This window comes from Dromaius novaehollandiae, chromosome 1, assembly GCF_036370855.1.
Source record: "Dromaius novaehollandiae isolate bDroNov1 chromosome 1, bDroNov1.hap1, whole genome shotgun sequence".
NCBI lineage: Eukaryota > Metazoa > Chordata > Aves > Casuariiformes > Dromaiidae > Dromaius > Dromaius novaehollandiae.
The window spans coordinates 120,457,848-120,475,395 of NC_088098.1; the positions used below are offsets into that span (position 1 = coordinate 120,457,848).

Consider the following 17,548-nt stretch of genomic DNA (forward strand, 5'->3'; position numbering starts at 1 on the left):
AATTTAAGATTTACCATCCAGGATGTGACTTTTCTATCTTCAAACTTGGCCAAGTTATAAGCATTTAGACAGACGAGACTCATGTTTGCACGTATTCAGTGGCGTCTTGGTTCAGCAGTTAACAAAATTACAAAGACTCAACATCATGGAGCCAAATACTAAACACTGAAACAACTAAGCTAACACTATCTCCTCAGGGCTTGAGAAAATTACAGTTTTCTTCAACTGCTGCTGCAAGGTTCTTTGGGCTACACCTTGGCCGAAGACTGGAATTGAGAGCATGGAGGATGTCCCTTCTGTGTGCCCAGTAGCTTAGAAGGAAATGTAGCTCCTTCCTTGAATCGAGAGGCAACAAACGCTAGACCAAGGGAAGTCAAATGATGCAATGATGGAGGGATTTAGTAAGGCTCATCAGGAAGTTAGAGCCCCAAAATAGTAGGGAGAGATTGGGACTTGTTGTGAATGGGGACTGGGACTGGGAGTGAGGAATATGAATTGAGATGAGAAAACCAGAGGAGGCTGGGAGCCAGCTAGTGTATGAAGGGGCTGAGGTCAACTTCTGAGATTAGGGTCCGACCTGGTAGAGATGGGGGAACTGGGAGCAGCTGGGCAAAGAAACAGCATGTTGAAGTCTGCTAGGAAGCACAAGGAAGATACGGGCTAGGGAACGGATAGAATGAGGCCTGAGTTTATATCAAGGAAGTGGAAGAGAAACAGCCAGCACATCTGAAGATACCTATGAGCAATGAAACCCATAGCCCCATACCTTTCATGCTTCCTTGTTCCTTTTCTGTCAGCCATATGAAACCCACTGGCAAAATATGCAACTCATCCCATTTTGTACTGACTCAAGTAGAGAACAACAGCCTACTACTGCTATCAGTTAAATCGTTAAAACGAGAGGTCTGCGTGGTGGATCTAACAGTTCCAAGCAGTCATGCTGAGGAACCATGTGGGTGTCCATATGTTGTAGAGGAATATATATATTTTTTCTTTAAATCTAGGAAATAAAACATGCTCCTAAGAATATGAAGGTTGCAAAGTCAGGAATTTGAAACAGAATTTTCTGGAATTAAAATTGCTGTGCAAAATTAACTGAATTAATTGCATGTTGTTATCACTGTAATTTGTCATTTACTAATTTTTCCATGCTCAACTTTGCAACCTTAGTATTCTTTTAGTGTAGCTTTATGTGTGTAATAAACATACATCTTAAGCAGGAGGAAAACCTTTATTCCCTGGCCTCAGTTAGATTTTCATGTTAATTAGACTAGCTGGCACTGGGTTTAATAACTGTCTAATTGCAATTGCAGCACTTTGCTAAATCAATGCCACCCTTCCTGATAAAATTGTTTTTAAATAGCAGTTGTTAAAAGGCATCAGGGGAAAGCTTAGTGAGGTGAAAACAAAGACAGAATAGAAACCCTCCTTTTCTTCCGGACAGCCTTTACAACATTTTACATTGAAAAGCAGACCACTCGATCACCTTCTGAATAGCAGAGTGACCTAGTGACATTGACCATATATTTATAAGAAAGAGTTTCCTTTGAACCATGCTGCAGTTTACTGTGCTAGCACTTCCCAGTTCTTTTTTTTTTTTTTTAATTTAGGAATGAAATAGGGGATCAACCTCCCACCCACACTCTAAATACAATATTTTCTTTTATTAAAAAAGAAAAAACACAAGTAACTGAACATGTGCAGTCACCACCTTCCAAAAGCCCTGCACAGCTTGATGCCTTTTCTCACTGTCGTACTGTCACTGCAAGTCTTTTCAGTACAAGGCAGAGAGATCTGCAGGGGGGATAATGGCAGTCACAGATATACAGGGGAACGCTTCACATACAGATGACCATTGCTGTCTCATTCTCCTCTTCCTCCATTTTGAGTCCATGTATATATATGATAAGGGTGAATGGGGCTGCACTAAGTGCACTCTCATAGGGGGGTCATACCTGAACCCTGTTGGCTGGGGCTATCAGGCAGAAGGAGGTGCTGCTGGTCCGGGATGGGAGAGGGGAAAGGGAGGATGGTCCAATCCAGTGAAGAAAGAGGCAGGGGATGCTCCAGATGACAGAAGTCTCTTGTTACAGCTCTGGAGGCTGAAAAGCAGCTTAGGTTGTGGGGCAGTGTGGTTCGTCATAGCCACCTTAGCTTTCACTGGCAGCTCGGAAACATGTTGTGCTTCAAGCACGTACAACCTTTCTTTGTGTCCTCAGTGTACTGTGTGGGTTTGCAGAGTGCACCATCTGTCGGGATAATGAGACCATTTCCCCCTCCCTGCTCCACAGCCTCCTGCTAAATGTAAAGAGCTGGGAATATGGGCCCACCTTCTCCCTTCCCTGGGACTTGATGGAACAGCCATACTTGCTTTTGCCAACAGCAACAAAAAAAAAGAAAAGTAGGTGTGATTAATCAATACATGGGCTATAAAAGGATGGATTTTCCTTCTTGCTACAAATGTGAGAATAAGCCCACTGCAGCCCCGCCTTAATGATTTGCACTTTAGTCAGGTGTTTGTCAGAACATACAACTGGACTCCTATGGGAGAACAACCCCTCTATCCTTTATCTGAAATCAGATCAAGTTCAAAAGAAGACGTTGCTGAGTCAGTACCCAGGACCTGGAAGATTTGGAATTTTATTTTTTATGAGATGGGGAAAGGAAAAAGAGTAGAAGCAAGATTTGAAGTACTGTCTAGTGCCCTTGGTGCCTGACCTTGCTCATTAATCTTTGCTACTTTAAGAAGGCTTGGAAAATTACATTACCCTATACCATCAGTCCTCACTTAATAAATACAGACACTGAAGTCAGGAAGAAGAAATCCCACAGAGCTTTGGTATTGCCTTGTTAGAATTCCAGGCTTCTGCCTCACAATACGGCAACTCTGTAAGTAATGAACAAGCTGCTGAGAAGGACACCTTACCCTTCTGGATCCATCCTCCACTCTTTCAGAGAATCTATTCAGTGCCATTTTTCACTCCCTCATACAAACACTAAATTGTCCTATGTGCCAATAAAGTCTTCTCTATTACTCTGCGAGAGGAAATTTGTAGAAGAGCAGAGCTATGCTCATATTTTGTCACAGAGCCACTAGTCATATTATTAATTTTAGCATGAATTTCTACAGTTGGAAGAAAAAAAACAACAAAAAGAAATTAACAATGTATGACATTTGTGTACTTCTTCCATTAAGTAATGATGAAGCAGTAATTTACCTGCTTTGGCGTTTAAAACACATGCTTGTATCCCTCTCCTGTAAAACCTGTATTCTGGATTGAGTGCACATCAGCTAAGATTTCTGTGCAGAAGCCTTGCCTTCTCTTCACCCTCAGGTGCTGCACAGGAGCCTGGAAGGAAAGAGAGGGGATTTGTGTTGGGGGAGCTGTACTGGGAGGTGGTCACTATGACTTTGTGTGTGCTCCATGCAGGGACATAGTCTTATAGTTGGGGCCTTCCTTGGATTCCTTGGCTCAGATCAGCAGTGAGAAGTGCTACGATTAATAACTTTAAAAAAAGCATCACTCCATGCCCTTCTTCTCCAGCACATCCAGCACATCTGACTCTCCAGTTAGAGCATGCATTTTATTTCTGCTCCTTTATGTAGTCCCGCAGTCAAGTGATGGCTGCCTTTGACACATGCAAGGTGCAACAAAGATCCTTTTGACCATCTCCACTCTTCAGGAGAATGGCAGCAGCCATCACTTGCCTCATTATTAGCTAAATAGCAGAGCAGAGATTTGGTGTTTGCAGTAGCTTGCAAATTCAATTACAGTTCTCCCAGCAACTGTCATTTGGCTGCTTGTTCATACGAAGTATTTGATATTGCTTGTGGTGGTGTTAACTGCAATCCCTTATTAGGGAAATATAAGAAGTCTTGCTGATATACACTGAAAAAAATAAAAATGGCTTTTGTGCATGAAATATTCTCTCCATAACGCATAAACGAGCAAAAATTAACTATGCAGTAAGAGGTGCTGATACAAGCTTTTTTTGTCTGTTCAACTATATGTATCTATAAAAAGAGAAATATATGCAGACTCTTCAATCAGCTCCTGAGGGAACATGAAAGGAACTAGATCAGCCACACAACTGGCAGCTCCAGTGGCAATCTCAGCAGAGGGAACAAATGTTCGTTTTGACCCTCTACTGAAGGTGAGTTGTTCTCTCCACGCTAGCAATACCATGGAAGCTCACAGATGGAGTAGTGTGAGAAGACATGCACTAGCTCTGTTTATTTTATTCTCTTCCTTCCTGAAGCAAATAAGGTTTCTTAGATGCTACAGTTTTCAGTATAATACCTTTCATAAGGACTGCATAATTTATTTGATGAGAAGGATTTTCAGATGAAATAGCAGATAAGTTTGTCCGTATGGAATTCCACAATGTATAGTTTAGACACCACTGAGACTCAGGGAATGTGATTAATTTGATTAAGTATCAGTATATACATCTGAGTGAGTTACCTTGAGCTCTCCCTTCATAGCTAATGGAGACCTAGCCCATATAGCAAGGAGATTCAAGGGTGAGATTCATGTTACTCTACAACAGATGCCTAAACTAGGTCAGATGAATTATGCCCTCAGAGTGCCTGTTTTTCTCCATTGGGTGGTAGATTTCTTTCTAAAGTGAGCTGCTGATTAGCTCGGATGTAAACACCTGCAAGGTCAGTGAGATGAATTTTTCTCAGGAATTGGACAGAGCTTTTGCCTTTTATCTAGAATTGAATTTTTACATGTTTGACCTGATGAGCTTCTGCACAACACAGAACAAGGCTTTCCAAATGGCTTGTGGCATGCACTGACAACACCTTCCAGTTATATAAATCCTTCTCATCCTCTTTCAGAGCCATATTGCCACAGGATCTCTATCTGTCTCCCCCTAACTTCTATATCAGTGCTATCATGCATTCTCCCAAGGTGCCCCTCTCTGCCTAAGCAAACCAGCCTACAGGGGAAATAAACATATAATGTGACTTTCTGTGTTTGGTGGAGACAAGACAAACTCAAAATAAACTAATGGTTCTGTTCACATAACAGCCCAAGCAAAAGAAAAGAGTGGGAATTTCCTAGAACTCTCCTGCAACAGAATTTCTTTACTGTAAGGTGGAAAACTACAGTTGGGATAGCAGCTTTCAGGAGTCAGAGAAATTAAAATTCTGTACCCTTAGTGAGAGAATTTCACTATACAGTAGCAGAAAGACTACTTCTGGTGAGATCACACCAATCCAGGACTTCATCTGGATGCTGGAGCAGAAGTTACAAAGCCATGTGACACAGGAGCATGAAAGATCTACTGGCAGGTAGTAGTGGTTGTTAGCACAGATAAATCACTGTCTATCAGAGAATGCCAGTCTTTACTCAGACTGGTCAAATTAACTTGGAGCTGCTCTAGGAGACTAGGGCTTACATCCATCACACTTGTGCCAATCCAGTAGTACTTCTAGGGCTCTACTGATGGCATGTGTTTGGTTTTAAGAGGGGGAGAGGGTGAAAAGCTTTGGCAAATACATTCTTGGAAGTATCTCTTAGAGCAAGATTTTTCAACAGTCAGCCTGTGGGCTGGATCAGCTACCCCGTGACAATTTGGCTGTGTCCGCAAAGGACTCCAAATGCCTACTTGGGCATCTTTAACCTTGCAAGCTCCACTCGTATCCCTAAAACTTTGACAATGGTCCAGCTGCCTCCACAGGAATCCCCAAGCTGGCATATAGTGCAGGATGTTAAGAAAGACTGGACATACCTGTCTTAAAGCAGTGGCTTTTTCATGGTAGAGTAGTGCCAAAGTAATTATTCTGTTACGAACACACAACAGTGCCTGTGTTCATTGAAACAAAACTTGCAGTGTTGGAACATAATTTACAATGGTTCTTTTGCATTTAATCTATGCAGTAAAATAAACGCTTCTTACAGATAATCTTATTTAGAAGGCATTTCTTGTTCTCATGTGGTAAGACATAGAAGATCTGGAAGTACTGAAATGACTCCTTGATATAAGTGTATAGTGTTAAATGGCAGAGCTCATAGTTCCTATACCTAATACTGTCCACTGCTGAGCATGTAGTTAAATACTTTATAATTAAAATGTAGTGATGGATTTTACAAGAGGAGAATATCTTCTCACTGTGACTTCCCAAGCTCTCATATAACAGTTTTTAGAAAAGTTACTGTAGAAACTTAAAATAGTGCTCTCATTAGTTGCCAACAGAGTTCTGCTGGTATACAATGATCCCTAGAAACTGCCCTCCTTTTTCACTTTGAAGATGAGCAGCGCAAGATTTTGCTCTTCCTTTTACTTCATTTTGTGTGTGAACAGAAACACCTTCTGACTCTGTACCACGGTTCTTTTGATTGACTCCCCTCCTATTTTGGATTGACAGGTTTTCCACTGTAACCTGTGCCATCTTCTCCAGCTCATCATACTTTGTCAGTGCATGTATTTGAGCCCCCTTTTCTGCTGCATCTGTGTGGCATGTTGTGATCACTGCCATTCTTGGGGCTTATTCCCTTTGCTACCTTTGTAAATTGCAAAGAGACAGAGGGGGGAAAAAAAGCATTCCTGGAAAGTGAGGCTGTTACACAACACAAGGGAGGCAGTATCACATTTGAGGATGAACACCCTTCTTCTGCCTCCTCCTTGCAAAGACTCTCAGATACCATTGGTTCTCACACAATCAACAGCATACACGAACTCATTTTGAATCAATTTCCCACTGGTCTAGCACTACACAGTATTTTGAAGTGCTGGAGGCTACGCTGGGGGCTGCGCTAGCCATTGCGTGCTCTGGAGACACTGGGGACAGTGCCTGAGCCGTGCGGAGGCCCTAGGTAGTTTGCTGACATAGCAGTAGTCTGGGAGGCAGCCTTGAGGAGCGTCTGCACTTGTCGTTTGAAACCTTTAATTCTGAAGACACTTTTGCAAAGGTCATAGTGGGGGGGGTGGGGGTGGGGGGGGAGTATGTTTTTCTGCATTTGTAAGTGTGCACCATATTCGGGTTCCCATCTATGACATGGAGTGCTTGAACGCTACCATAATAGGAAAGAAACTGATCATATATTAATCAAGCAGTTGACTAGCGAGGCAAGAGGGTGGTTTGCTTCATGCATTGCTGAAATGCAGCTCTTTCCATGGTGAAACAGTGAAGCTCTTTAAAGGCGCAGTGTTTACCGAGGAGGTGAGAACTGGAAACTGCACAGGAAATTAAAAGCACACCATAACCATTCTCATTTAAAATTTGCCTGGGACATTAGGGTTCACGCTCATACGGTTGCAGAGACTCCTTGAACTTTGGACTGCATTTGTGTGGAGGATCATGGTACTCTGTCCCTGAGGATGGGGTTTGGCTAAGTGTATTATCCCCAGTGGTGGAGCATCCCTCTCTGGTGACACAGAGGCGAGACGGCACCAGCACTTGATCACCAGCATTGCTTCCTTTCAGTTCCCTGAGATTTCCTTTGAGTTTGCCAGTCAGCCTAGCACCACTCAGATGCAGTTTTAGCTATGAGCTTATACAGCTGAGATGGCCATTTTAATTTGCCATATTAAGCCTTCACAAAGTTCAGTCTCCACATAGGGATGTGAATTATGGCCTCCATTCTCATGCCCAGAATACCTCCTAGGTCCACATTAACAATTACATACCTATAGATGCATCTATTATGCATTTGTAAGCCATTTTAAAAGTCTATAATTGGTACTTTAATATAATTATTTCTGAGATAAGGAATGATTGCTTAAATAATATTAGCATTTAAAGCAAAACAATATTTGTCTCTGTATTAGTTGTTGAGGAAAATCAATTCATCTGTAGCTGGCTACAAATTAGTTTAAAATATAATTTTTATAAATTGAATTTTATTACTATTCCTTTCTGTCTCATTATATTTTACCCAAATATGCATAATTTTGTGCTACTTCGTTTATCTTATGTCAGAAATAATATTGCTTCTCTCCCACATTATTACAACCAGGAAAAAAAGATTAATCAGACACTTCAAAAGCCTCATGCTGAAATAACATTTTTAAATTCATAAAAGAACAACCACTATTTTCTACAGCAAAACTAATTTTTCAAATTTGAGATAAGAACACTGCATTACGAAAGTAAAGGTCAATTTGAGAAAGAAAAGATTCTAGTTGCCTAATGAAGTCATCTTCTTTATACCAAACTCTAATATACAGTCTAATAGAAAGATGTTAATTCTTTTCTGGCTGGCTTTGAGTGATATTAAGGGGCTGGTTGGTGCTGTTCAGATAAAAATAGCTGTTATATTTAATCTCATCCCTAATGATAACCTTTATTTCCCTTCACACTGTGCTTTTGAAGCCACAGGAGAGCTCTGAGCTCCAGGGTTTGCTCTCCGGTTTCAGAGATGACTCTGGACTTTACACTTCTCCAGCACCTACCACCTTCAGAGTAGCTGACAATGGAAAAAGTGAACACCCCTGTATAAACCCGTACCCCCCACACACACCATGAGTGCCTGTGTATCGACAGTCAAACAGGACAGACAGCTTTTGACTTTTGTAGATAGCACCAGAATGTCTGAGTTCATTATGAGGTGAAGAAACAAGAACTAACATACTGATCTTGTCACCACAAGGAGTATCTCACTCTGCAGGATTTTTGATGAGAAGGAAGAAAAATTATTGTCTTACTCCTGAGCTAATTAGGGGGAAATTCTGTCCTTAAAAACATAATAGCTGGACATTTGGGTTGGGCTCTATACATAAGAGTCAGTTAGTGATGCGTCATTGTGCAGATACAGGGAGGAGGGGGAAGAAGGCAGAATTGCCTTCTCTTGCGTAGTCCCATGGTCACTGTGCTCAGAGGACAGAAGGGCTTGTGCCTCTTGTGGCTGAGGACGTGACAGGGCCACAGGACTGTCACACTGGGGTGTGACAGAGGCCTGGGACTGCACTGGTATTATGCTAGCATGTTAGTTAAGCATGTAACTCCAAGTCTCCTAGGGATTCTGGTCTTTCACGTATGGCCACAAAACTGGAGATGAGCCAGAAATATCACAAGAACCAATGCCTTTAAATTACTCCTGCAGTCTAGGAAAGTTCATCCTCAGTTGCATAGAGTTTCGTGTCTTGACATCATAGGAACATGCATGTGAAATAAATAATCTCCAAGAGGTTTGTGCTAGACACTAACTCAGGAAGCAGATAGAGCTGACAGACACCTGGTCCTTCAGAAAAGGTAGTTATATCCTGATCTTGGTGCAGTAAGGTAGTACTTGGTAACAGGAATATTGCACCACATCAGTAATATCATGGAGGTCTGTCCCTCAACATGCATAGGCTACTGTGCTAATGACTTTCAGAAATCTGAGGTTTCATCAATTTACCTTGCTGCAGCAGGCACCTTGCAGAAACAAGTCCTTTGGGATCATCCCATCACTGGATGGGTGCTAAGACAAGGCCATCAGGTCTCCCTAGACCTCAGCAACAAGTCATATGCCCTAAGATAGTGTGGTAGCAAAACTAGTGCCGTGCTCAAGGCTCTGAGAGGTGTTTGATCACTAATACCACAGAAAGCAACAAACTGCAGTTGCCGAGCTGATGGTCTCAGAGGCCTCTATTTGGCATTTTACTCAGCAAAAGAACAAGCTCCAAAATAAAAACAAAAGGAGGCAATGTCAGATTAAGGCGTTCCTCCTCATGCTGTTAGAGTGTTACCTTCCTTTCCTCCTGGCCTTGGGCAACATCCACTCCCCCAACTATCCCATCTTTCTCAGGTGCCTTGTGAATTGAGCGTCTGCCTTGGGAGTACCAGGAGGACCTAAAGCAAGGCTCAGAGCCAACCTTCCAGGTAGTGCAGCCCTGGCAACTGACTGGAGAGTTTTTTCTTGCTGAGAAGTAGACTGTCTCCATTCTTCAGCCATATGGTCAGTTTTACTGTTATTTATCCTCATCCTCCCAAGAAGGAAAAGGCAAAGCTGATCCCTCTAGCCCCCGCTCCTTTCCTTCCTTCTAGGGAAAGGCCAGACCCTGTGTTTCACTTCCTCACCCCTCAATTGAATCCAGAGGGGGAAGAATGGCCACATCAGCTCTTGGCTTTTCAAATTGTCAGTTGAAAGGACTGAGATCCAGCCCTTGTACTACATTATCTATACACCTAAACAGCCATATGTTTTTTCTTGCTGGCTGGTGGCTTTGTGGAAATAACTCTTCCCAGCACATAAAGATGGAAATGGTGCTTCACAAGAGTGTCAACATCCATGACATTCCTCCCTGTTTAGCTCTTCTTTAGTTAGGGACTGTTCTGGCTCATTGGACAGACTGGCGTAATAGCTTGGGGTCAGGGTAGCATAGAGATTGTCACAGCTTGAGAAATCATTTGAGCACAGGACATTTGGGGGTTAATGATCCTGCCTGAGGCAAAATACCTCTTCCAGCATGTTATGGAGTACAGTGATTCTGTGCCACGTTTCATTTCGTCTTTTTTCAAGTGCTCAGTTTAGCCCTTGAAAAATGCAGTATGAGTATATTCCATATTTTTATGAGTATATTCCATCTTCAGTATAGTCCTCTAATTCCTGTTGTATGTGGGCCGGGTGAACAGGGCGGAGGATAGCACTTAAGATGTGAAACGCTAGTTAGAGACTCCAGCCCATGCAATTTTTCATGCTGAATTTTTTTTCCAGAAGGTGACAAGCAATCTCTATTTCATCTGGAGGATGGAGACATTCTGAGAATAGAGAGTGAATCCTCTTTTCCCCCAAATCTAGCCCACCAGCCTTTGCCCGTCCATGAACACTTTTAGGAAAGGTTACTCCATACCCCTTTGCTCTAGGGCCACAAAAGACTGCTTCGGGTTCTTGGCCCATAGGGAATAACCAGTGTTTTCATTTTCCAGTGTTGCCATAATTCAGGTTATTTTGTACTTGAAAAGTAAATCAGAGAAATAGCTGAGGGCATACTTGTGAATAATTACACTTGCACCCCATTTCTTTGGAGTTTGCTGGGTAGATTTGAGTGTGTACGATTTGATTGTTTTCCTTGTTACAGACAGAGTTTCATTAGCCATCCAGTGTTTGCAATGGATTATCAGGCACTGTAGCAGATTACAGAGATAACATTCTAGTCTTTCATCTGGAAATGGAATAAATAGATTTCAACTGCAACAAAGTGAAATGAGCTTTCAGGATGTTAGATCTGGAAAACAGCTGATTTGATACCGTTTCATGCTGTCCTACTAGGATGTCCGTTACACACACTGAAGTAAAATCTGCACTGTGCAAGTTGTCTCAATCTTTAGACCTGCAAAGTAGTCTGAAAAGCCAGGCCAGAGCACAGGGTACTCCTTATCATGGTGGGACTCATCAAGAAGTTGCTGTTCTGCCCCTCGAGGTTCATTCCATCAGAGCTCAGCTTTGCCTGAGTTGTCACATGCTCAAAGCCCATCTCCATTAAACAAATGATTTTGAAAAAGTCATCAGATACTAGACTTTTCACATGGCCAACCGATGACAATGGCTAGGACTGTTCTGTTCACCTCCCCATTTGGTAGTGGGCAGAACCCAGCAGGGACACTTACTGATTCCCCTGACTCTTCATGGCACATACATAGGGATGGTAGGAGTTGTTACCTAAGAGAGGGAACTGGGGCTAAGCATGAAGAAATCTTTCAGGGAAAGCCTTGAAATAGCTAACTGTAGTGAGAGAGGTTAGGAATTTTATTTTTTCAGGTGTTAATGAAGCCAAATCAACTTGTGAAGTGGCAGGTGCAGGCCAGTGCTTTTTCAAACGTTTTTGATTTCTGGACCCCTCAAAATTTTTCAGTGGAATTGCCAGTCCCTGGCCTGTGAATTGCAGTCTACTGACAGCAGTCTTGTTCCCACTAGTTGCCTCATGTGGCCCTGTGGAAGGAGGCCAGAGATCCTCAGGGATCCATGAACCACAAGTGGAAAAATTTACACCTAAATTAGACTAGAAAGTGTAGATGCCAACAAAAGTGTGTGTGTGTATGTGTTTGTGTATGAGGGGGAAACCAGATCAGCCTTTATGGCAACATAGAGATGGCTTCGATAAAGGCGGCTTCCTATCAAACAGAATAGTTGACCCCCAATGATAGGAATGAAAAAACAAGTCCTGTAGAAAGCCCAGAGCAAGAGCATGTGTCTGTTCCGGCCTGTTCAGAGTGAAAATTCCCTGAGTTTGCAGATAATGCCAAAGCTAAGCATCCCTTATGAAAGAAAAGGTGGGAGTGGGAGACAATGAATGAAGGCATGATGTTTGTCTGGGCTTGAATTCAGTTTCTGTGTAAATACCATGATTTGAGCATTCAACCAACGGATAAGGCTTAACACAGCCTGGATGTTTGAGATGTATGCACACTGTTGACAAGTAAAAGCTAGCGTGGCATAGGTGTCTATGTAGTAGCAAGGGTGCAAAAAGGCTGTCACTGATATTGGTGCAATGAGGTGACCCTAGTCTGTGCAGGTCCTGAGTACAGGCTGTTTTCTCTGTAGTCAGTGAGTCAGTTCTTAACTCATGTTAACTAACTAACAGTAAAACCAAAGCAGTGTAGTTAGCAGGAGTGTGAAATATTTTACATCAGGAGGCTATTTGAATAAAGTAATTCAAGCTAAAAGCCTGTCTTTTTCCCTTAGCATAAACAAAGCCAAAGAAGATCTACCACTTGATTCTCTCTACAGATCGACAATCCGTCTGTTAAGTATCCTTGTTTTGACAGTCATCAATAGGAAATGTTTAAGGGAGAACTGCGAGAAAATCCACCCCCAACACTTATGGAATACCCTGTCTGGCTCTTTTCAAGTTATCACAGGACTTACAACCCTTTGAAACAAATGTGTGTGTGTATTTCTATATATATTCATACATATTCTGTATATATATTCAAATGTGTGTGTGTGTAAATATGCACATGCATATAGAAAGAGGAAGATGGACATAGAAAGGGAGAAAACATTTACAAGTGTGTCATATGTTATGTATAAATGATATACGTATTGTATAATAATGTCTCAGCCTTTTTGAAAATTTCTGATTTCTTACTCTATGAGTTTTAATCTTGGCTGGAAATTTCTCATCTTACCATTTATCTCTTTAATGATTGGAAAAAGAGAAATACAGAAAGAGTTCATTACAAATTTTGTTTTCAATTTCAACAAGAATGTGTTCAAAAATCAAAGAAGGTCAGATAGATCTCCAGATATGGTAAATTACTGTAGTGCAATTGACTTTAGTGCAGTATTGCTGATTCACATCAGGCAAAGATTAATTGGTGTAGAAATTTAGAGAAAAATTATGCTGGATTTTTTAAATCTATAAAATCTTAAGATAAGATTGCGGAGTCACTACTGCAAACTACTGCAAACCAACTTACCACTGAGACCTTGCCCTTATAGGAAATGCATTATACAAGCCAGATATCATCGAGAGGTGTGAAACCCGTTGCGTCTACTCATCCATCCATCTAGCTTTCACTACTGGCATTACTAAGTGAAAGTGGTTTATATGCTGAAAAGCTAGAAGAGATGCATAAGCTCCACTTTTGTTTTCTAATGTTAAGACTGACAAGTGTGTCTAGTAATGGGCTAGAGAGTAACCTGCAGCTCAGGATGTTACAACAGAAATGAAAATCATTCAGCAAGGAGATGACATTAATCAATATCAGAGCTGATGGAGTGCTTCTTACATAACCAGTATAAATATTTTGATAAAATATATCAAGAATAAGAATATTTCTCCTGAAGTGATATTCTTCTTCTTAGAGGAACATTAAGTTTATAGGACCCTATGAACAGAGGAGAGATTCTGGCATGTGGACAAGTAGAAGTTTTTATTACTGATACCACAAAGTGGTTACTATTAGAGCTAATCAGACCACAGATTTTTTAAATTCAAAAACGTTTAAATGAATAGTCTTTTTATTACATATTTTGCTTGAAAAGTCAGTTTTTCACAGGATGATGCAAGTCCTTTTTGGTTTGTCTCCCTGTAAAATTGTGTGATTTCTCGTCTTAGTTCCCATTAACTACCCCCAAAACCAAATCAAAATTAACCTTCCAATATACCATGCAAAATGATACTATGTAATTTTGAAATTTGATATGAGAAAATAAAATGTTTCTCCAGAATCTGTTTCCTGACCTGCACACAGTGTGGAGGAGACGATATCTGGCAATTGGAAATTTTTCACAAAACACTGTCCTGTTACAGTTTTTTTTTTTTAGAAACTGGTACCAACATTCCTATTTCTGTAACAAGCAACTGTAAGTTTCCATTTATAGCATAACTTTAATGTGACAGTTCAATTTTCTCCTTGGCTGTGCAAATGACTTAAAAGCACAAGCAAGTCTATTCTAAACATCATCTCTCTTTGCCCCTGAAAATTAACGTGATAATTGTATTTATGTACTTCAGGTGGTCATGTTTGCATGAATATTTACACCAAGTATAGAGATTCTTGGATGTAATGACTATGGAAGTCTGACTGATATTAATTGGATTCATTTTATTCCATAAAAAGTCTTAGTCTGAGTAACTAACCTTTGCATTATACCATGTAATCAGTTACTGTAAGCTGTCAAGTTGTTCTTTCTCTCCAAACTCTATTTTTCTTCTTACATATTCATCTTTCTTCTTACATATTCTTCAAAATAAAATATTAAGCGAACATTTCTTTTAACTTTTTAACTGCATTTATTAGGTTATTTTAGTTGAAGTAAAATCAGTCTGCAATATGCCAAAACCTTCCCTTTCAAATATTCACCTAGTTTAGAGTGGACTATGATCATGGAAAATGGACCAAAAAAAAATCGGTTCTGAACAAGAAGAAGAAAAAGCAAGAAATGCTTCAAGGCTCGTGCTGAAACCATGAGATGGTATCCCTGTTTTCTAGTGGGAGGGAGAAAGAGAGTAGGGAATAAGTTCTTCTTCATTTTAATAGTATATTTGGAAGTATTTAGCTTGATTTGCATTAGCACTGCTTGGGGGGATGAGCATCCCAGCAGCATTAATCTCAAGAGTAAAAAGGAAAGTTGTTCAAAATGGGTGAATCCCTACAGCTGTTTTAAGTGCAGCTGTCTGCAGACTTTTGGCATGATGTTTACTGCAGAACTGGACTATAACAATATTCTAAGTGAGATTAACAAACAAGTTTATAGAGAACAGAAACACAGTGATATGAGTAGGTCAGTGGAGTGAATGTGTGTTTCTCCTTGTGTTTCTCCTTGTTAGTCAGAATTAGGCTTCCTTTGCAGCAAGGTTGGGCATTTCCCCAGGCCTACACTTCTAACATGCAGATAGATGAAGCAAAATGCAGCAAAGTTAGCCAGGTCATCCATGTGAAGGCCAAATATGATTGGATTAAATACTGAGGGCTGGGACTAAAGGAAGGCCACAAGCCAAGGATCAAAGCTGAAAAGGAACAGCAGAGCAGAGAGAGCAGGGTAGGAAGCAGCATAGAGGTAGAAGAGCAGAGATGGAGCACAGATGAGTCAAAGAGGAAGGGCAGTATGTGTTGAAGGGGACAAGGCAAGAAACGAGTGAAAAGGATGAGAATTTACCTTAGGAACTAGTATCTCTTCCTCTGATGCAGGAGGTGGGGCAGGAACAAAGTCTTTATCATGATTTTAACAGATTTTAAAATGTCTTTCTTTTGGCCTTTATTAGAATAGTGTAAACAGGGGGAAGTGAGTAATTTCTACCTGATGGGCTATACAGGAGGGTCCTTCTGCCTCTCACTGCCCTCTGACTTGGTCACTGATCTGTGTCATTAACCAGGCAGACTCCTCTCCTTGAGGCGCCAGGGGGGTGCTCTGTGAGTGCCGAGTACCACGGGGATGTCGCTCCTTGGTCCCCAGGTACAAACTGGCTGTCACAGACCCTGCCTTTGGGAAAGCAAGGGATGTGATCAGCCGTGTCTGCCGAAACCAGTCCCAGTGGTTTTTTGAATATGCTTCCCATCCCCATAGCTATGTGACAGAAGAGCAGGGTTTTTCGTCTGTGCTGTTCAGTAATGATGACTGCTCCAAAAATGTACTGATGTTTTGTTTCGTTTTCTCTGGGCAGATGGACAGAAGAAAGTTCAAGAGGAATTTGACATAGACATGGACGCGCCAGAGACAGAAAGGGCGGCAGTGGCGATACAGTCCCAGTTCAGGAAATTCCAGAAGAAAAAAGCGGGGTCCCAGTCTTAGCAGCTACCTCACACCTTAAAGCAAAGTAATCCTGAAATGATTTATCAGGAAAATCAGAAGTAACACAAAGATGCATGTACAGAAATTCTCAATATTTAAAACCCTGTTGGCAGATATCAAACAATGAGCTTATGCGTAACTTCATCCCAGGTGTTTCACACCTCTTAACTTCTGTAACTCACCATTTTACTTGATGTTGTAATAAAAAGTTAGGATGAAGTAATTAAAGTGTCTGCCTTCATCTGTCTTTTCATATTAATCCAGCAAGCACAGCGTTACAAATGAACCCAGCCCAGATGCCTATTTTCCTCTTCACTTAAAGCGTGGAGACATAACAGTACCGCATGTTGCAAGGTTTTTGCTGAGGGAGGAGAGCACACATCTCAGCCCTGCTTACCTCATTTGGAGAATTCCAGCTGCCAGCCAAATGTGGCAATAAAATTACTTTCCCATAATGAGCTGAAAGTGAAAAGTTACAGACAGGCGCTGGCATGAGGGGAAGAGGTGTAGAAAGCAGCGACCAGTTTATTTTTGTTTTCCAATTATGCCAATAAAATGGCTTAAGGCAGGAAATTGCCTTCGCCCTTCCCCTTTGGGTGATAAAATTCAGAATTATACAGCTGGGACGGCACTGACTGTTACGAAAAAAGGAAAAAAAGAAAAAAACAGAAAATACAAAACCCAATTCCAGAAACATTTGGAAAGGCTTTTTATTTCTAGAAATAGAAATTGGCCCTCTAAAGTCTCTGTTTTGATGAAGCTGTTCCCTGTCTACATCATCAGTAAATATTTCTACCCCCTTTCTCTCTTTTCCTATAATTTATGAGTAAATCATAACAGACTCTCTGTCTCCAGCTACACTATCCCATAGTTTAAAGTGAGTTTATATGAGCTTCTTCCCCTATCATCATATTATCCCAGTTTTGGTTAATAAAAAGCAGCCACAACAATGTTGGTCTTAAATTGGGAAGTATTCCTATTTTCTCCACACTATAAAAGACTAACAGATCTGTTTGAGGCTGGTCCTAATTAAGGATCTATTCTTGCCTGGCCTCAGAAGTATTCAGAAATTGTCTGCCTGTATAATACATGGGGAAGGCTGGAGGCTTCAGACAAGGTTTAAAAAAATACCTTGTACTCCGAACAAGGAGCTGCTTAGATCCAGCCAGTGGGTCATACAGAAACATATAAAAAATCCTGTCCTGCACTTAGCTCCATCAGCACATTTTTGGGGTTCAATCCACTGGGGAAATCACAGACAGAAGTACTTTCTGAAGGGCAAGTGTCTGCAGTGGTTCTTCAAGAAAGCAGAGCGAGACTCACCAGAGGCAGGAGTGCTGAGTGTGGATAGCCTTGCCTACCTTTAGCTGAAC

General features: G+C 41.2%; 1 protein-coding gene across 1 annotated transcript in view; it reads left to right on the forward strand.

Annotated features, from left to right (window-relative positions):
• PCP4 (Purkinje cell protein 4) overlaps positions 1 to 16,403 on the forward strand; it is a 54,623-nt gene extending 38,220 nt beyond the window's left edge. Inside the window, exon 4 of the mRNA XM_064505497.1 lies at positions 16,048 to 16,403. Within this exon, the coding sequence (XP_064361567.1) occupies positions 16,048 to 16,175 (128 nt within the window). The 3' untranslated portion in view covers positions 16,176 to 16,403. The remainder of the gene's footprint in view (positions 1 to 16,047) is intronic.
• Positions 16,404 to 17,548: the final 1,145 nt, after the last annotated feature.